The 21,003-nt window shown below is 40.7% G+C and overlaps 3 protein-coding genes across 3 annotated transcripts in view; all 3 read left to right on the forward strand.

Annotated features, from left to right (window-relative positions):
• The first annotated feature begins 683 nt into the window (after positions 1–683).
• Positions 684–8,870, forward strand: apool (apolipoprotein O-like). The gene is made up of 11 exons (XM_023395939.2): positions 684–807; positions 1,795–1,893; positions 2,005–2,130; positions 2,613–2,667; positions 3,156–3,254; positions 4,843–4,934; positions 5,048–5,164; positions 5,531–5,756; positions 5,853–6,107; positions 6,456–6,575; positions 8,232–8,870. Exons 1-11 carry the CDS (start codon positions 796–798, stop codon positions 8,318–8,320), a joined length of 1,290 nt encoding a protein of 429 aa, XP_023251707.1. The 5' UTR covers positions 684–795; the 3' UTR covers positions 8,321–8,870.
• A 4,657-nt stretch (positions 8,871–13,527) lies between these two features.
• Positions 13,528–17,121, forward strand: LOC111646454 (type-2 angiotensin II receptor-like). The gene is made up of 2 exons (XM_023395940.2): positions 13,528–13,743; positions 14,324–17,121. Exon 2 carries the CDS (start codon positions 14,390–14,392, stop codon positions 15,653–15,655), a length of 1,266 nt encoding a protein of 421 aa, XP_023251708.1. The 5' UTR covers positions 13,528–13,743; positions 14,324–14,389; the 3' UTR covers positions 15,656–17,121.
• Positions 17,122–17,265: 144 nt separating this feature from the next.
• Positions 17,266–21,003, forward strand: part of sh2d1ab (SH2 domain containing 1A duplicate b) — a 5,526-nt gene continuing 1,788 nt past the window's right edge. The window contains exons 1-2 of the mRNA XM_087170992.1: positions 17,266–20,052; positions 20,393–20,456. Coding sequence (XP_087027118.1) covers positions 19,916–20,052; positions 20,393–20,456 — 201 coding nt within the window. The 5' untranslated portion in view covers positions 17,266–19,915. The remainder of the gene's footprint in view (positions 20,053–20,392; positions 20,457–21,003) is intronic.

Raw genomic sequence — 21,003 nt, forward strand, 5'->3', positions numbered from 1 at the left:
CACTCTGTCCAATGTGTATGTATCCTATCACTTCCAATTTACGAGCAAATGCATTATAACCAGTGCGCTGTGCTATGCTGGAACAATAATTTACTTGGGTTAGCTTGTCGTAATGTGATTGAATTTCATTTAGGAGCATGCACAAAGTGAGCACAATTTACTAGATTTTAACAGAGAGTCCCTCTACATATGGCCACAATCATACCAGATTCACCTTAGTTAACATTGCACTTAAGTTGTTGCAGCCAGTTCCCTAATAACTTTTTTAGTTAATCTTCTCTTTGGGTTGTTGTTGTTGTTGTTGTTGTTGTTGTTGTTTGTTTTTCACTGTTATTAGTTAATCAGAATACCTTCTCTCTCTCCTTTTTTTTTTTTTTTAGTTAATCACATTACCAAACCCATCAGACTTGGAATGAATATGGTGCCCTTTTGGATCTAGGACCCTTGGGTAATTTTCTTGCCTCTAATAAATTGCGAGTATCATCATTAGCAATTGCTTTACATGTGGAACATGTGGTACCAGTTAAATAACTTCCATGCAAATGTATTTGTAAAATAAAATGTGGTGTTTAAAACTTTAGTTACATGCATGCACATTTACAAAAGTCATCACCTACAGTGACAGTGTACTCAGAGCTTGAGAGCACTGCGTGAGCACGTTTTTGCTTGCTGAGATCACCTTAACACCAAACTGGTGCAGGCACCTCCTCAGACCACTAGGTGGCAGCAGGTGACCGTGGTTTGAACCAGTCGAAGCTGTTCACCAGGGCCCAAAGAAGACGGAGGAGTGCTGTCATGGCGGCCAAGGTGAATCCTTGACATTTTCTCTTCGGCAAAGTTTTTATTGTGTTTGAAATGTATATTTTCAATGAAAGCGCATGTGTAATGTTAACATCAACTGGCCCCGAGCCGTCAATGCTATCCTGAACTGACTGTCACTTTCCAGGATTTCGTGCTGCACGAAAACAGCTTTGCTAACTGTGTGTCCACTGTGTTAGCCTCACTAACAGAGTCTATGCTAACTGTACTCCCACCATCAGGTTAATAGTCTCCTAATCATGTGTAACAGCTGATAAACCTTGATACGTGTCAGCCCTGGCCTTGATAGTTGAAGAAGAATTTGCACACATTTCGCTCATTAGAGGTAACGTTACTGTTGAGCTTAGTTAGCTTAGCCGGACGCGGCTGTAAGTTGTCCACAACATCCATTAGTTTTACACATTGTAATAATGACTCTTATTTACGTTGCAACATACTTCCATAGTAGTGATGAAAAGTAACTAAATACATTTACTCCAGTGCTGTGTGTAAGTACTGTTGACTCCACTAACGTTACATTGATATGACAGATAAAGGTGCTGTATGTTACATACAAAATGTAAAGTGCCGTGAGATAATGTATTTTATGATTCGGCGCTATACAAATGAAATTGCATTGAATTGAATTCAAATGATGAACTTGTGAAATGTGACGCATTTTCTAATTTAAAATAGTCAACAGTTCAGTAAGCCATTAAATGAGCCCCCACTGAACCTACTGTAACATTAAAATGCAGATTAGGTGTCGGTGCTTTTGTATGTAAATATATAATAATATACAGGGAGAGCGGAGTAGTGTAACTTCACTGTAAATTTCACACTGTGGTTTTGCTACTTTAAATAACGCAGAGGATTTAGTTCTTCCGCTAATGATCCACAGGAGTCACTTGTCTGTCAGTGTCTGCCAGTGGTTTGCGCTGTTTCTATGAGCTGACAGATAGGTACTGACAGACGTGTACTTCTATTGTGCACTAGGTGGTGATGGTGGCCGTCCCGACGGTGCTAGGAATAGCCTCCATCCGTGTGTACACTGTGAGTGAAGCCCCCGCTGATGGGCTGGTTACTCGAGAACAGGTACGTCTGTCCCAAAACATCATCAGATGTGGTGTATGGGGGAAAAGCTTATTGCCATTCACTGAAATGTTGCATCATAAAATAACATGCTGACTCTACATCTGTCCTCAGCTGAACATCTACACACCGCTGCCACAGTCTGCCCAGGTTCAGTTTGTTCAAGAGAGGCCTGGTGTTATTGAGAGTGGGTTAACTACAGCTAGAGAGAGCATACTACCATTGGCCCAGGCTGTAAAGGTAATTATATTTTGCTATTTGTATCTCGCATTAGCTCACATCCTGTGTAACACTTCAAACACAAAGAGTTCAACTCTTTTACAGATATAAATAAGTGTTATGTAAATGGAGAAACAGCTAAAACACATTTAAGACATCTTATCTTGCACCTGCAAAGTTAGTTTTCCAACCCTGATTTTTGTTCCTCTTGTTTGTGGTTACAGAGCACAATCCCACGTGCTGCAAGTGCTCTGTGCAGGTACAATTTTGCAAAAAGCAAAGTTGAGGAGTCAGACAGGAAATAGTGTTCATGCAGTTAACTCCGCAGCTGTAAGGTCTGCTGCAAGGAGATTTGACAGTTTGATACAGTGGAAGATGGTGGAGGAAAAAAAACATCACACTGACAGTTCACACCCAGATGCATCTGTGTTAGTGTTGTCTAGATATGTGTTCTTTCAATTATATATTGCAATGATTTCAGTTTTGTCCATCGTTTCCTGCAGGGTGGCTGTGTGTCTGTGAAAAGGGGAAGTGTTAATCTGTACCATGCAGGAGAGGGTGAGTCAACAGTAGGTACCTTAAGGTCTCACTTATAGCTAGGATCCTCCCTTCACGAAAGTCAAAACCTACATTCCTTCTGTTCCTTACAAAGCAGAGTAGAATAATATAGTTAAAACATATCTTACTGTCACTTACAATCACTTACTGTATGTAAGCCATTTATAACAGGATTCATTTACTTCTGTAAAATAATTTTACAGAATGTAACATACTTAGATATACATAGTTCCCATTTCACAAGTAAATGAGGAATTTGTGACTGTGCATTTTTCTGGTGTTTGTGGTACTGGGTGTGTAATGAAAATATGCATATTACTATCACCATCATGTTGTGATACTGCTGCGCATCGTATAGCTGCTATTACTCCTGTTGTTGCTACTGCTAGTGTAAAAAGTAAAGTAACAATCTGAGTCAGATGTCCGCTGAAGATAAGGTGAATATTTGGCAGCATGATGACTGTGTTCCTGTGTTACCTCTTTCCCAGATGCATACTATTACCTGAAAGACCCCCCCCCAGGTTTTCTACCCAGATTTGGCACCATCACCATGGCTGGCCTGCTTGGAATGTTCTTGGCACGGAAAGGTTAGGGATCCCCTGTCTCTACATCACAAACACTTGAGGCCTGCTGGGAACAATTATTATGACACCTCTTAATCTCTCCATTTATTAGTGCTTACAACAATATTACAGTAAAAAAAGGGGGAAAACAAACAAACAACAGTTAAACATGTGGAGGTATCATCATAAATGATCACGTCAAATACTGTGATATAATATATGTTCAATATCACAGTATTTAAGCATATAATCATCATAAAACTACATTTTGCCAACATATCTACATACATACATTACCATATGTTTTAGCACTAAGCTGGGTGTTGTTCAAATTTTCAGTACTATTGCCAGTATGATATCACAGGAGTTCCTGTTCAGTACTACAAGTTGCTGAGCACAAAAAGGTCTTCCTACAATTGTTTTCATTTAACAGAACAAATCAAATTTATCCAAATCCAACAAATAAAGTAAAAGTAAAGAGGACAAAAAAACTCTGACCAAGCATTTGGTGTGGGTCTTTGATACACAGTGCTGCATACACAATTTGGTTGATGCTCAGAGAGGATTAATGGTCTGACACCCACATCTGTGATGATCAAAGACCTTTGTTTGTTCCTGTAAGAATTCCTTTTGTACCATGATAGACCGGAAAATAAAATATGTAAGAAATATGCACCACCAGATATCTAAATTTTCAATATGTAGTGTTAACTGTAGATGTTTCAGCACTGTATTTGAATCAGGCTATTTAGCAGTAATAAAAAGGAACTGCCCCGAGTCCTTTGCAATATTATGGTAGCATGAAAACTAGCTCAGTGTCCTTATAGCGTACAGTTACATTTGCCATGCAGCAGTGTGGTAATGTAACAGCTGTAAATGAGGCATCACATTTGTTTGTTTATGTTCACAGTGTTGAGTGTTGTCATATTTGGGACTCAAGATATTTTATATTCAATCTCAATTATCCACCCTGAATCTGGACCTGTGGAAACAAATTCACAAACAGAATGATGTCATATTTTTATATGACGTACAAATAATTAGTGGAATCAGAAGCTCTACTTGCCTTTCCTCTTTCTCACACCGTCTTGAATTACTCATTCACTTTCACCTCTTGCATCATGGAATTGCATCTATGATGCAGACCTATCTGATTCGCACTTAACCTGAGGTTGATCTGTTCATATGAGACAGCAGTCACTGATAATATCTGGTTATCAGCATTTCTTACCTACAACTCATTACTAAACCACATTAGTACAACACATAAGAAACAAGTGAAGTCAAGTTTCCATTTGCTTTCTTGAAATGCGTTTTTGTCTCACCCTCTCTGTCTGTCGCTTTGGGGCATCGGTTAAAGGACATTTTAACAGTTTGTAATGTTTTCTAAATCTAGTCAGTGTTTGGTTGATGTACGGACTGGTCTGGGAAGAGGGTTGTGAACCACCGATCCAGTTTTAACCTGTGTTTTCTGTGTGGGTCTAAATAGGATATAATAGCCTGTGTGTGTGACCTGTGTGAGTACAGCAGTCCCAGATGAAGTTGAAGTTCATTATCTAATCTGTGCCAAGTTCGATTGATTGCCATTCTTCTTTGTAAAACTTAATTTTAGGCTCTCGTTTCAAGAGGTTAGCTGTTCCACTGGGCCTGATGAGTGCAGGAGCTTCAGTGTGCTACCCAGCCCAAGCAGTGGCTGTACTTAAGGTGCCTGCTTCTTCAAATTCTGACATTTTGTTAACTAGTCCCTCCATCAGTACCAATCACAAACCTCTTTATTTTCAGAGTTTGACGCAGTTATTGTCTGTTGTGGTCCATAGGTGACGGGTAAGAAGGTGTACGCTGCAGGGCAGTGGGGCAGCGCTGCGGTGTCTTCATTGCTCACCTCCAAGCCCAAAGAGCCTGTTGCCAAAGAAATTACTGCTTCACAACCACAGGTTAGCAGTCATATTGAGTATCTGAACAGATTGATAATGATCATCATGTATGGATTCAGTCGGCTGGTTTTAAAATCGAAACAACTGTAAAGCCGTTTTTCTGTGTGTGACTAAGACCAAAACAGCTGTTCAACCTAATTAATTGTAGCTCTCTCCCCACTGTTTTATTTTCCGTTTACATAGTTTACTTTCTCAAAAAAAAATCCCTTCTGTCTCTTAGTAGGTCATATTCTATTTCCTTTCCAAGCAATTTGCCTTTGATCATTGTATTGTTACTGGAATTTGCACTTTTTGCTGCATGTGAAGTCACTTGGAGGTTTTGTGATTTGGAAATTAAAGCTTATACTGTGTTATACATGTTCTCAGCCATCTACAGTGTCAAATCCAGAGTCTGCAGTGGTTGAGGCGTCAGAGCCCAGCTCCACCACAGACAGCTCATCCCAAAGTGCTATGATCCCAGAAACAGAGGTGGAATCAGCTGAGTCTGTCCCTCTCTCTGACGAGCCCATCGCCGCTGTCATAACAAAGGAGGCGTCATCAGTAACACTCTCAGAGATCTCCCCCGACCAGGCCCCCACAGAGACCAACACAGGTATCATGGATATTAATCTCTGTCTCCATCTCCGTTTCACACACAATCACACAAGGGCCTCTTCTGATGATGTGCTGTGTTTCCTCTCCTGTCCAGATCCCGTGGTACATTCAGTGCCAGCAGAGACAGAAGCTTCTCCTCCGTCTGAGGAACTACCTGCCCCTGTTGAAAGCAGTGAGGAGCCCTCAGACACAAAACAAACACCACAGGACGTCTCAAATGAAGCCAGCCCAGCCGAGTCCACAGCGGGTGTAGAGCCGGTACAGGCAGCCCCGGCTGAGGCTGCCGAGGTCGAGTCCGCTCCTTCCTCTGAAGAACCACCTGCTCCACAGGCCTCAGATGAGCCAGCAGGTACTAGAAACATTCTGCCCCTCCATGTCAAAGAGCAGAAAAAGCACTCAAGATGCAAGATTAAATTTCCCAAATTAATGTTCTTCCTTGGAAGATCAGTCTTGGTACAGAGATGGTGTTCATTGGAATCGAAGGAACTAGTTAAAATATGCATCTCTTGCTTTACTTCTTATTAGGACCATCCTGCACAATACACTTCATTTATTGTAACCTGCCAAATGAGAACTTTCTAAACAGCATCACTATTAGTAATACTAGTCTAACCTCACAGTAGCTTTCATAAAGGTGGCAACACATGAGTTCATGTCTCTGCTGCTGACCCTGTGTTTTATTTTGACTTCTCCTCAGTGCCAGTTGTTGAATCAGCTGAGCCAGAACCCACTGCTCAACCAGCGGAGACCCCAACCCCGACACTCACACCACCACCACTACCACCTCCTGAACAGCCTGCAGCAGAAAACAGCAAAGGTACTGTGATTACCTGCGGCACATACACCACTGCTTGAGTTTATTAGCTGGGCATTGACTTACTCAAGCACACAGACTCACGCATGCACGCACTGAATCACTTCTGGGAATGAGCCGAATTCTTGTTCTTTGTTACTAGGTGTGGTGTTCCTTCTCCAGACTTTTGACGAGCTGAGATTTTTCTCATGCTATTATCAGTTTTCGCCCAAAGTTGACGTGCGTCACAAGCTAACCCTGAAACACGTGAAAAAAACTGCAGTGCACTCAGTTTCTTCCCATAACGTGGTCTTAGAGCAGTTTACCTCTTACATCTCATCTTTCAGCCAAACACACACCGCCTTTGGACTTTGGAGAGCCCATCTATATTTTAACAGTTAAACAGATTGGGGAGTAAATGTTCTGCAGCCATTTAACTTTAATTTACTTTACTTTACTTTACTTTACCTTTACTCTTCTATTAGATGGCAAAGAATAATAAAATAAAATGAGTCAGCATTTGGAATGTGCAGTTTGAAAACTTTAGTCAAGCATTGGACTCACAGTTTGTAACAGTCAAGACGGTCTGATTTTAAGATTAACAGAAAGGCAATTTCACCAGGCAGTGATCCCATATTGCAGGACCCTGTAGAAAAATAATCAAATCTGTCTCCAAATAAACTCAGTCTCCATGGAAAATAAATTTCCTGTCACTGCAGATGTCCTCCATATGTGTACTCCAAAACAAATAGCATCCAAATAAATTGCTAAATATTTATGGATTGTAAATGGTGAATAATAAGACTCCTCTGCAAGAGCAATGTGGATTTTCTTCTTTAATTTGTTTTAGTTAATAGTAGGGGTCTATTAGTATTCAGTGAGAGTAGGTTGGTTGGGAGATGAGACTTAAGACTTAAACTGACAATATGTATGTAAGAACCTCTTTATCTTTGCATATAAATTATGTCTAAATCAAATAGGCCTTTCACATTGCATTCATACACAGTGGCTCATTGTTAATCTATTGCATGCATCTTAAAACATATCTTTTAGTTTTCTGTTTTCTGATCGAATTTTAATCCATGCTTTTATGTAATGGGTTTAAATAAATAATGTCATATTTGTATTTCTCCATCCATTTTATTTTGAAAGTCTGAGGTCTTTATCAGAAGAAGAAATTGCCAAGGTTTATTAATCTTATTTATTTATTTATTTATAAATTTATTCCATTATGCATTTTTTTTTACCTGTGATGCAAGATGAATTCAATCTGTATTTGATTTGTGTAATCAAAGTAAGTTAGTCTAGAAATTGTATCAGAAAACAGAACACCTACACACAAGCACAAGACCCAGCACATGCAGGTGACCTGAAGTTCATGTAATTCTAGGAGCTCGGGTGTGTCTTTGTGCGTGTCAGTCGGTACGATTGAAAAAAACAATGCCCCGATTCCTGAGCACTAGCTAACCAGTATTGTGTGGTCTCAAGAACATTGACAAGACACTGTGGCTTTGGCTCCGGTGCTCTTTATTTTTTTACCAGTTCTAATTTTAGAATCTAGTAGCTGAGGTTTATTCTGCTGATGCTTTAATTGTCGTCGTAGGTAAAGACGAGCTGCTCCATCACCTTTCAGTAAAACATGAAATAATTCTGTGTTGCATTTCTCTTGCTGTCCTCCAGAGGGCTCTGGTTTCAAAGCAGACCCTTCTCTGATGGACTTTGGCCAATCCAACCCTGAGGATGAAGACCTGTACAGCACACGCAGCTGAGAGAGCAGTCGGCAACAGGACAGACCTCATTCCCACACTGCCATCTCATCCGGGCTGACAAGCACTCTGTCATTATGCATTGTAAATTGCCATTTTGCAAGAAAGCATAGTTAGAAGGTCTTTTATCAATATTTCCATTCTCATTTTTTTCTGCCTACATCATTTATATTTCCACAAAAACAGCCAAGTGAATTTGCATTGCAAATAGCAGCAAGCAGTGGCAGTTTATGTAAAAGAACCGAAACCCAGAAAAAAAATATACACCCACAACTGTTTACAAGTCTTTTAATTCACAGATGGCAGATTGTGAAAATTTCTCTCTGTTTGTCGTTTAACAATCACTGGCTTTTGTGCTAGAGCTTTTACAGTCATGAGTGCATGGTGCTTTTATTTATTGTAATTTAGCCCACTGTGTTGGTAAGGTGAAAACACTGCTCATGTGCTGGTAACAGTTACAAGATGGACTAGTGCTGTTCCATTTTGTTACATCAAAAATTGTCTTCTCTTTGTTGATTTGAAGAACTCAAAATAAATCTATATTTTTCAGGGATTTATGTTGTCTTCTTGACTAAGTATTCGGTTTTTGGACTCCGGTCAAGTTCTCAACACATCGTGACGATAATTAAAACAAAAAGGATGAACCTGGCCACAGTTTGGAGTGCCACAGCAAATGGTCTGAATATTTTTGTAAATGAGAGATTTCAGTTTTTGATTTTTTTAATAAATTTGCAAACAACTATAAAAGAAACAAACATGTTTTCACTTTGTCATTATGGGCTCTTAAATGTGAATTGATTTGCAAAAATGGCAATTTTATCCATTTGCAATTAAATCCACAACACAATAGCGTGCAAAAAGAGGTGGGGTCTGAATACTTTCTGAAGCCACTGCAGGCACACATATAGATATATACACACATACATTTTGTTTTGTAAGCCTGTGCATGCTGACATTAGTATTTAGCTAAAAAGCACCAGTGTGCCAACATACAGCTACACAGAGCTGCTAGCATGGCTGTGGATTCATCAGACTCATTTTACAAGTTGGAATACAATTTACTCATTTAGTAAAGTCAAGTTAAACCAAGTAAGAAACTGACTGATTTGAACTGAACTGTTTCATTGGTCAGTAAAGTAACTGCCAAACTGGTAGCAATATCTCGCTCCAAGTGATACAGTCATTGTGGTCTCCTGAAGTAAAATCTGGGATGTTAAAGTCATTAATATTTAAATAGTATATGTAATATCTGTATAGGGTCATGGAAATTATTATTTCAAGGCGCTCTGAAAGTTTGAGCAACAAAAACGTGTGTATGAACCCTGAGAATTTCACATACACTTTGCAAAGCATTTTTGGTGCCACATGTTTTTGCTTATGTCCGTGAGCTTACTGTTTGTACCAAGGGACAAGGCTATCTGTTAACATCTTTATAGCCTCTTTACTGCTCCTCAGAGGAACCAGAGCTGCCTGGACCTCATAAACTCTGCATGAGGTTGACCAGAGTCATGACCCTCGGGCGTGTGTGTGTTCATATATGTGTATAAGAGAGAGAAAAAAGAAAGGGAGGTAGATGGCAGATCAATTAGACGTCAATACTTTTTTCATCTTCCTTCCTGTTGTACATGGAGAAAAACACACATATGGGAACCAAGCTTTCTGTAGCATCTGAGATTTCTTGTTTGAGTTGAGGGGTTGAGGGATTTGCTGGCTGGTGTGACTGTGCTGTGTTTTAGACAAACACTACCAAATGTTGTGATAAAAAAAAGTTCAGAAAGCTCCAGAAACTCTGTGTCCTTCCACCAACAGTGTTAATAAAACCACATGGAACATATTGACTCAGTTCAAAATAGAACAGAGCAGAGAGAGTGGGAGTGCTGGAAATCTGTGCAATCTTTTCTTCTCACAACTTGTTAGGAAGGATGGACATCTTGTAGCTATAAGCTGAGGGCCACATTGTTAGAGGTTTCAGAGCCCACCCCGCCCCCGCAAGATGTGACACTAAGTATAGCCTCATCTCACCTCTCTCAAGGGTCCCCTCCACATATGGGGCCCCATTTCCTTACAGTATCCCACACAAGCAGCAGCCATGATAATGTCCTGAGAACTAACGTTAGAGAGTAGTCCAAAACTCTCTCAGATTTTTTTCTTGACCAACAGAGAGGAAGTGGGGCTCACAACCCTGAACTTTGACCTTTCACCCCTGTGAGCCAGATTTTCCACAGAGGACTTTGCAGGGGTTATGGTTTGTGGTGGCTATCTTCCCAGGGTCCAGTTAGTGAGAGAGACCCCCACCATCAAATAAACACATAGCACATTTATCAGCAAAATATATAAACACAACAATTATGTAAACCATTTCAGGGCGTTTGTGAATATAGTGTATGTTTACTTGTGCACATCTTTTTCCTTTTTCGTCCTGTGGGTCCGTGTGTGTATATAGTATGTGCACATGTTTTTGTACAGTTTCCTGTTCCTGCAGATAAAATGAGATTATGGCAGTTTATTCTGTTCATTGCAAACATACTGAGCATTATGCCTGCTTAGAGTCACTGTATGTGTTATTCATTAAAAATAAATAATTAGTTCGGCAGTTTTGCAGACTGCTGTTATATAAACTGTGTTAACTTTTTGGTTGCTCAAAATCCACTGTTATATAATCATTGCATCTTGTTCAATGAGTGGAAAGAAAAAGAAACTTTTGAAAAACAACAGTAGCAAAGAAATTAAATGTCATACTTTTAATACAGGAAAAAAATAAATAATTGGCCGGGAAATTGATGTCCAGTGAGGGCTGTGATGTAAGTTGATGTTTGATACTCTCTGCTCCATTGCTCTTCTTATCTACTGCCTGTACAGACACACACTCCCACACATGCTCAAACTATTAATCACTCAGCCTTTCAATTTGTGCACGCCATGTAACAACCAAAAAAAAACATGGCAGATACTGAATTTGGTAATAGAAATACCTTAAAAAGTGAAACAACTATCTATGTGCTCTACAAGCTTGTTTGATTGATTGAAAATAGGATAAAGTTAGATTGCCATTCCAAATGTAGACAAAGGTCAAAGGATGGCAAACAAAAGCAGCTGAGATAAAACAGGTGAAAGTATGACTGACCGTTACAGAATGAGATGTCTCATTATGAAAGTCAGTCATGTTTTCACTGTGTCACGGAGAATTAAAGCAGTCCTGGAGGAAGTAGTTTCCTCTTTTAATTACACAACAGTCATAACAACACAATGTGAACATGCTTTTGAGCTAATTGCTAAGACTAACACAGCACCATGCTTACAATGATGTTAACATGCTGATGTTACCTTACCTTATTGTGGTAGCATGCTAACATTTGCTAATGAGCAATATACATAAAGTAGAGCTGAGGCTGTGAAAGTGTCACTAGTTTTCCAAGTATTCAGTCATAAGGCAAAGTATTGGATTTTGACAAGTGCTAAAGTGGTCCACTTAAGACAGATTGACTGCTAGCATGGCTAAAAATGTTACTTAAGTAGAGGTATTATCACCAAATTGTACTTAATGTATTAAAAATGAAATCATCATGCAGAATGCCCTCTTTCAGAATGTTATATCATTGATATCGGCCTATTAAATTACTGGATGTTTAAACATGTCACAAGGATTTTAATGCTGTAGCTGGCGGCGGTGGCTAATGTTGGGTAGTTTTGTCTGTAAGAATATGTGGTTTTATGAACTGATCATATGTTTTGAATGTTAGTGTGCATGATAACTAGCTGCCAGATAAATGTAGAAGAGCAAACTACAATATTTCTACAATATTTCTCCATCAAATGTGGTGAAGTCGAAGCATAAAGTAGCAGAAATTGGTACAGCTCCTCAATATTCAAGCACATTAAATGAAATGTGCAATGTGGAGGCAGAGACACATTTGTTTGTTTTCTCTCTTCATCTATTTATTTTGGCCGGCATGACACCATAAATTTCTGTTTTTAGTTGTTGCACGTCATGACTAAGGGCCCTTGGCTTCCCTCTCAGTGTGTATGTGTCTGAGAACAACTGTGCATACCCAGCATGCCAGTAAAAGAACACTGCATTATGAAGTTTCCATTTTGGAAAGCATTCCCATTTTAATGGTTCTGCAACAGCGCATTCCCAATTTCTCATGTTCTGCAAGTAGGCAACAGCAGAGCTCTTCATTTGCAGCCTCCAAATTCCGTTGCTTTCTTTCTCACCTTCATCTGTCATCCTCACCGTCAGCTTTCCCACGGCTTTTAGAACATGGCACATCCTGATAGATACTCAATGGAGCAGACACACACACACACACACACACACACATACACGCACACACATCTGAACACACACAGAGAGGCAAGCACATTCTGTCAATGCATTCATGCCAGGCTGAGATTTAGATACAATTGCACAAGTATTGAGGCATAGATGTACACACGCACGTGCACACGCTTGTGCACACGTAGGGATAGATGCATGCTCACACTGTTGATCAAAGGAGCTGTGATGTAATCAGTCTCAGAGCTTTGCACGCATCCCTCATTAACTTTCACCAGAGGCTTTAATGAAAAACCACTGGAGGGAATCTCCTCTTTCTCTCCCTCTTTCCTTCTCATCTTCTCGTTCACTCCCTGCAGTATACGCTCGTCCTCCTCCTCATTCATCTTCCGCACTGTGCCCCCCCACCCCCACCCCAAACTCTCCCTCTGCCCCAGTGGCTGGCTTGACTTCCGCTGAGACAGAGTAAATATTTCCCATGGCTTATCTGACCGCTGGCAGAACGAATATGACACAAAGTGCGAGACTCTGCTAATTAACGCAGCCTCCATTCCTTGGGTCAGAGGCCCTGACGGGGACAGTTTGACACCTCAAACACACTCGTGTCCTATTCATAATAGTAGTATAGGTATGGCATGTGATTGTGTGTCTACAGTCACTTGAGACGCAACTTTTACTGTAACACACATCTTGATTTGGTTTTCTTAGTTTTGGCCTTTTCTCGTTGAGACTCTGAGAAGGATGGAAAAATAGGGAGGATAAAATGAAGAACAGGGAGAGAAACTTTCTCTTTCTCCTCCCTCTCTTGCTGCAGGCTGGCTTGTGTCCAGGTAAGTCCAGCCCCTTGGTAATGTTGAAGGTATGACGTTAAGCAACTTCCCTGTTGTGCAATAATCAAGAGGGCTCCTGGGGGCTATAAGACCCCCCAACCTCATCTGGTTTCTCAGAGCCTCCAATCTGTTTTCTCCAAGCGCACACACACACACTCACACACACGCACACGAACACAGAGGCATGATATGGTCCAGGGTGCTCGGCTGCGCAGATTTCACTTAGAGGGGTCGAGGAGCAATTGTCAAGACATGGACTTTAGCCAACAGAGGCACTGAAAACCGCTTGACTGGTTGGACTGGATGCTCATTAACTTCAGGTAAAATTAATTCTTTAAATAAATAGAAATTATATATTAAGTCTGGTTGATTTGATGATACATGTCCTCTCTTTTCTACCACTAAACGTTTTTATCTATAAGATGTTTTTCGTATTTCAAAAAGTTATCTGAAGATTTCCCCTGTATTACTGACTGCCTGCTCTAAATTCTATTTGTTGTTTTTTCTGTTATTAATAATGTATTCTTCCCGTGCACTGGACGGTAATAGGATCACTTTCAGTGGCTTTTAAGATTCCTGTAAAACTATTAAAACGAAAATTAAGCTGACACTTTCTTAATCTAAATCATGAATGTTTCAAAAACGTATTTCAGCCATTAATACAAAATACATGTTTCTGAGGAACCCAATAAACAGACAGCTTATTACAGCCCCTTCATTTGTATTTCATTATTGCCCAGCCTCGAAAATGGTGTAATGTATTGTTGCTGCGATTAGTTATCAAGAAGGACAGCTAATAAACACTTGAGCCAGCTACAGATTACCACGTAGGAATACTTTTTCTTCATCCATAAAAGGCAGCTGAATTTTTTATGCTCTCCTATTCTGTTTTATTTCCAGCTGACCTTGGAAAACTGAAAGGAGGGAAGTCAAACTGTGTGACGCAAGGGTACATCCAGTTCCATAATGGCGATCCCAAATGACCTCTCCATTTTCAACACCTCCGCCCCTTATTTAACTACAGAGATCTATTCAAACATCTCTTTTACCCCCTCTGCCCAACCCTGCGCAGACTGGCCTCCTGTACCCATGACCACAGTCATCCCCACCATCTACAGCATTATCTGCGTGCTGGGAACTGTAGTCAACGCCCTGGCGGTGTCTGTGTTGGCCCACGCCGGTACCTCAAGGAGAACTGTTGCCAACACTTTCATGCTGAACCTGTGTGTGTCTGACCTGCTGTTCTTGCTGTCACTCCCGCTGTGGGCTGTCTACTACTCCCGGGGCTACAGCTGGCCCTTTGGCCGGGTGGCCTGCAAAATCTGTGGGTTGCTCCACAACCTCAACCTCTATGCATCTATCTTCTTTATCACATCCATGAGCATGGACCGCTACCTGGCCATCGTGCATCCGCTCCGCTCCCAGAGTGCACGAGACCCCAAACGTGCCCGGCTCACGTGCATCCTGGTGTGGGTTCTGGCATGTGCTTGCTCAGCCCCCACCTTTGCTTTGAGGGACACACACCACCTCAAGTGGCTTGATGTGGAGGCCTGTGTGATTTTATATCCTGACCATACATGGTATATGACCCTGATCTGGATGAAGATTGTTCTGGCCTTCCTCCTGCCGCTGCTGATCATCTCTTGTTGCTACTGTGCTATTGGCAGACATTTGTTGGCTGACACGGGGCTGGTAAGAATGCAAAATCTGTCGCACCCCTCCAGCATGCCCTCTTTTAAATCGGTGGAGTCCCAGGAGAGCTGCGGTAAACCAGAGAGACCTCCGACCCCCTGTGTGAGCCCCAGCTACAGCGGGGGCAGACCCCTGGAGGGCAGGGGGCTGGAGCGGGTTTTGTGGACTGTAGCCGCTGTGGTCCTGGCCTTCTTCCTCAGCTGGTTTCCCTTTCACTGCGTGACCTTCATAGATATGTTGAAGAGCGAGGGCTGGTTAGACAGCTGCTGGGTAAACTGGACTATCCACAACCTGACCCCGCTCACCCTCTGCTTGGGCTTCTCCAACTCAGCTATCAACCCTGTGCTCTATTGCTTCATTGGAAACCATTTCCGGGGCCGTCTCGGCAGCCTCTGCAAGGGCCTGTGTGCTTGTTTGAAGGCGCGTGGGGAAGATCACAGCCAGAAGAGGGGCTCCTTCAGCACCAGACTGAGCTCCTTCTCCAGAAAACTCAGTGACCTGAAAGACCTTGCGATTCTGGAGCCCAGTGGTCCTGCTTAGCCAGCTCCCAGAGAGGACACTTTCCTTTCCCTCCACTGGCTTCACACCCTAAAGAACGAATGTCAAATGACTGCTGAACTTGGGATGTGTGAGAGAGAGCTGGTACTATAAAATTCTATAAAGCTATAAAACTATAAAATTCCAGCAGAGCTCAACTCTGCCCTACAGAGCTAGAAAAAGTAACTACAGAAAAGATGGAGATGAGAAAAAAATGGGTTGAAAGTTTTGAGGCTGGTGAAAACAATGTGACAATGTGAAAGGGGTCACTTGTAGTGATGAATTATTCAAGACATCTGCAGCTCTACGCAGCTTCACTGGGCTTTATAGTGAATTTCAGCTCAGTGTTTAGCCGTCCCACCCCCAGCTTTCCTGTTGTGGTTCATTCTCATCGCTCTCATGGTGTTGTTTTCTGCAACAGCAGGCAGCTGCTTGACTTATTTTCATTCAAAAAAAAAAAAAAGAAAGCACTAAAAATCCACTGTACACTATGTGCAGACAAACAGTTAATGACTGGTGGACATAGTGGAGCATTTAGTAGCTAAAGATCCAGATATTTCCCTAAGGAGTTGGTAGAGACCAAAAACAGAAAAACAGAGAGCGCATATTGGACCCACATTCATCACATGGACAGAGACGTGACTCCACATGAATCATTATGTTGCTCTGTAAATGCTGGATGTGTAAATACACAACTGTTTGCTAACAAGTTCTCCATATCAACTTATGTTAAAATGTGATGATGTGTCATGTGTCAGTGTAAATAAATCAGTTATTAAAAGGTTTAAAGGTACAGAAAAGAGCCTTCAAACCTGTAGGGAGTCCAGCTGAGATGACACTTACAACTACTCTGCTAAGCTAATGTTAGGCTCGTTAGCTTTTAGCAGGACTAGTTTAGCTGCTGCTACCGTTTCTGTTTCTTCATCATAGTAAGATTTAGCTGCTGCCTCATTCATGTGGGATTATTTCTGTAAACTATTGGATGATCACAATTGATTTTTCAATTACAGTAAAAGAGTACAGGAAAGAGACGGTAAAGTTAGCATTTGGTTTGTGGCTATCTCACCAGATAACTTAGCTTAAGCTTTTTTTTTGCAGTCTTGCTAAATATACATGCAGTTTTCTCTAAAAGTATACTTTTTTGTAACATAATAAGGTTTTATATCGGAAAACAAATATGAAAAAATCTTATTTTGCTCTTAATTCAATTTTGACTAAATGTGTAGTTACCCTGTTTTGGCTTTGTAAGGCAGAGCAGGCCAAAAGAGATTGAAATAAAGCTATATAAGGATAATTATTAACCAGTCGTAACAATGCTATTTTTACTTTTCTTTTTGGGACCAAGATATTATATGTGTAATCATGTAACTTGTACCATTTATTTTGTATTATTCTCTAAAGATAGTTTAGAAATAAAAAATCACTGCATTTCTTTGACTGAAGAAGAAATAAAAAAAAATGCAGTTTCATTGTTTGATATAATTCTCTCTTCTAAAATGGGGCATTTGTTGAATAATTTTGGTCCAGTTCCACACAGGCATCGATTTTGTGAAACCCATCCCATTTACAATTTTATGTTCCTTTTCCCAATCTTACCCTCCAACAGCTGTGACTGAGAGCTTCCCCCACCTGGGAATGAGAGTGCTGGGATTACTGTCGGCCTGGCAGATGGACATTCAGTCTCCCCTCTTTTTCCTCTCGTCCCAGAATGCCTCACATGGATTCCGTACATATCAAGGCCAGATATCATAATCTCATACTAATGTCCTTATGAAACATTCCAGTCAGGCCACTTGTGTTGGTTGAGGGAGCCGCCAGCTAATCAATGATGTATCTCTGTCTGCTATTTGTGTCCAGTATAGATCCAAAGCATTCTGCATTGACCCTGGGCTGCCTCTGTGAGCTGAGAGCCAATGGAGTATGGCGTAATTTTGTTTTCTGGGGAAGGGTATGACATTATTACTGTACAAACAAGAAGGTTAAGTGGCTAACACTAGGCGTGCTTTTTTCTGCCTAAATGCTGAAGTGGAGTGGAGCTGAAGTTTTTCTATATCATACTTATAACCAAGGTAGTCTGAATGTTTTTACACATTAATATAGCACCCAAAAGGTATCCAGTCCATACTTGAGTCTCCTTGAGGTACATCATTCCTCATTAATCCTCCAGACTTTGCCACTGGATGGTGCTAAAGGGCTGTAGAAGCAGTGAATAAGGCGCCCCTGGCTGCTAATTCAGACAGAGCCCCTTAGTCCCACCGCTCATGATCTTTTTGAGCTGAGGGAAAAATGGCTGTGACACAGACTGATGACTCATGTAGGCTACAGTCCTGAATGTATAAAATCAGACATCCTCAACAAACGCTGCATTAAAGAGAGCCACAAGCTCAAAGAACATACCAAGTAGTAGAATCACATGCTTTTACTTTCTGTAGGGTCTTGTGGTGGTCTGAAGGACTCCATGTGGTCGTGACCACGGTCTAAATGAAAAGCATTGAAACCCTGAATAAAATACATCCTCACGACAGATTAAAATACCAGATGCAGTGCTATCACCTTGGTAAAATCTCATGCCATGTTACTGCGGCAAACATTCAATATTTGATTCACCAGCTCCTTAATTTGACACAACAGATCTCTCCGACTGACAGGACAGATTGCAGGATGAGTTTGTTGCTGCGCCACAGTATGTTCATGCACACAACTTCATTAGCTGACGCCTCACTCTTCTATAGAGCAGGTGTAAGTGTCCTTGACACATGTTTAATATAAAACAGGCCGGTGATGTGACTGAGAACATGTGCTTTGCTGAGTGGATGTGTGATGAGACAGTGTGAGCCGAGCACGTATAAGGAACTTCTTTAAACAGCACCTAAAATGTCTTCTGACACTTTAATCCAACATGTGAAAATTGTTAATCTGATGTTATTAGAGTAAGGTAATTAGACTAAATGTAAATTAGCCTTTTTTCTTTTCTTTTTTTCTTAAGTAAAATAAAAAAATAAACTGTTAAATTACAAGTTTAGGTAAAGAAATGAAAATATTGCAGATGTTTTTTCTAATTTTGCCAATGGAGGAAAATAACTAAATACATATGCTCAAGTACAATCTTCAGGTGATTGTACATAATTAAACCAATGATTCCCAACCTTTAAAAAAAAAAGATCAAATAAAATCAGTGTGTACTTGATGCCTCTTGTCATATTTTAGATGTGTATGAGTTGTTAATAGTTCAACCAAAGAGATTTCCCCCTCAGATGTTTTCATTTAAATAAATGTTCTGGATCTAAAGAAGTAAAATGATCCAATATTTCAAAATTCATATCAGATATCAGAGAAGACTCCAAACACTTAAATATTAAACTAGTTCCACCTAGACCAACTATAATAGTGAACTACTGCTTACACATCAAAAACATAATACTTTCATATGTAATAAAATATCAGTCACAGGGGCCATTTTTCTGCTGAACAGGTACTTTATTTTTTTCATATTTTAAGTACATTCTGCTGATAATACTTCTGAACTTAAGTTGGATTTGGAATGCTGGTCTAACTTGTGATGAAAGCATTTTACATTACTGTATTTACTTACTGTAGATAAAGGATCTGAATATTTCTACCACTGAGTTTTACACATCACTATTCATGGAAATCGTAGTGGAAACAGACAGGATAAGCAAACTTCTCTTAATAAGAAAACAAAGCAAGGCCTCCAGATAATTGAACTGGAAACAGTGTAAGTCATTGCATAAGCACAATATACGTTTTCCTGTTTGAAAGGATTGTACTGCGTTTTTTTATCCCTCTCTTGTGCTTTCTATTGTTGTGGAAAATATTCAGTTTGAATCTTTGAAGTTATTTCCTGTTGAAAAATACGATCATTTCCTGAGAGATACACAAACCCACATTTTACGCGTGTGTGTACGTGCACATGTGTGTGCCTTGTTGAAAAGAGGAAGACTGCGAGCACCAAGCCATAAAGGTTAGAGGTTAGGCAGAGCTGTTATCAGTCTCGGTGAGAAAGTGGAAAATCAGAGAGCTCAGGATCCCAAACAGACATTTGAAACAGCAAGGAGCAAATATCAAATGAGAGGCTTGACAGCTGCTTTACCTGTGGTGTTCCCAGTCTACAGCATATGCAGTGACGACCAAAAGGCTTGCCTGCAGTGAAAAGTTGAAGACAAGAAAGAGTGAGAAAGAGAGAAAGAGACAGAGTTGGCACTTGGGAGCAGAGCAAAAAAGCAGATCTGGGGATTTGCCGTGATGGAAAACCTGCCTGTCTACCACGGACCCATCGGCAAGGAAGAAGGGGAGAGGCGGCTGGCCCAGGACGGCCGGGATGGGTGCTACCTAGTCCGCAACAGTGACTCTGTACCAGGCGTGTACTGCCTGTGTGTGCTGTGAGTATAAACAAAAATTGTACAATAGCTCTTTTTGTTCTGCTTCTTTAGGCCATTACTGAAACCTCAGCAATCACATCAACACATAATCCTATTTTCTACTGTTGTAGAGATTATTGATCTCCTCACATTTAAGAAGATAAAAGCACAAAGGGATAAACAAACCATCTGAGTGTTAAGTGAAACCAAATAATATGGTGACCTATCTTTAAAAGTGTGAGTCCCACAAATAAATAGAGCATTCGTCTTTACAGTATTGGCAGATACTTATTTCAATACTCGATAAACTCAGGGTCACAGGTTTCTGAGTGTGTGTGTTTTTGTATGTGTGTGTGTGCAGGTCCAATGGATACGTCTACACATACAGACTCCAAAAGGATGAGGCAGGCTCATGGGCAGCAGATGTGAGACATTTCATCTTATTATAATTTATTTTATATTTTTGCTTTTTGTCTGCAGTGACTAAAAAACCCTAAAAGCTTACGGAGCCAGTGCAACAAGCTGCACATCCACATCACATCCGCCTCACATCCGCTGGTGTTTATTAGTTTTAGAGGTTGTTTTGGGGACAGTTTAATTCAGCAAGCTGTAAATTTGAGGCGAACATGTAATTTTTGGGCGGAGGGAAATGGCTTCATTTCTTTTCCTTTAGCAATAATACCCTCTGAGATAGCCCACCCACACCCCCAACCACGACTCAAATTTGAGACACCTCAGCATCAGCATATACGCCAGAGATGGGAAACGTAGAACTGCATTTGACAGCATTTCTGATGGGATATGTAATTGAGCGCTGAGGATTGGCAAACACCCAGAGATGTGAATGTATAGAGACATCTGAAAGCTGTGTCTCTCTCTGACAACTAAGCTACACGTTGTTGTAACTACATTTTACCCTCGCTCATTTTCACTGACAGCATCAAGCGAACAGATGAGGGTGGAGGGGTGGGT

Source organism: Seriola lalandi, unplaced genomic scaffold, assembly GCF_002814215.2.
Source record: "Seriola lalandi dorsalis isolate HSWRI2012SDOR001 ecotype SW California unplaced genomic scaffold, Sedor1 jcf7180002054971, whole genome shotgun sequence".
Lineage (NCBI taxonomy): Eukaryota > Metazoa > Chordata > Actinopteri > Carangiformes > Carangidae > Seriola > Seriola lalandi.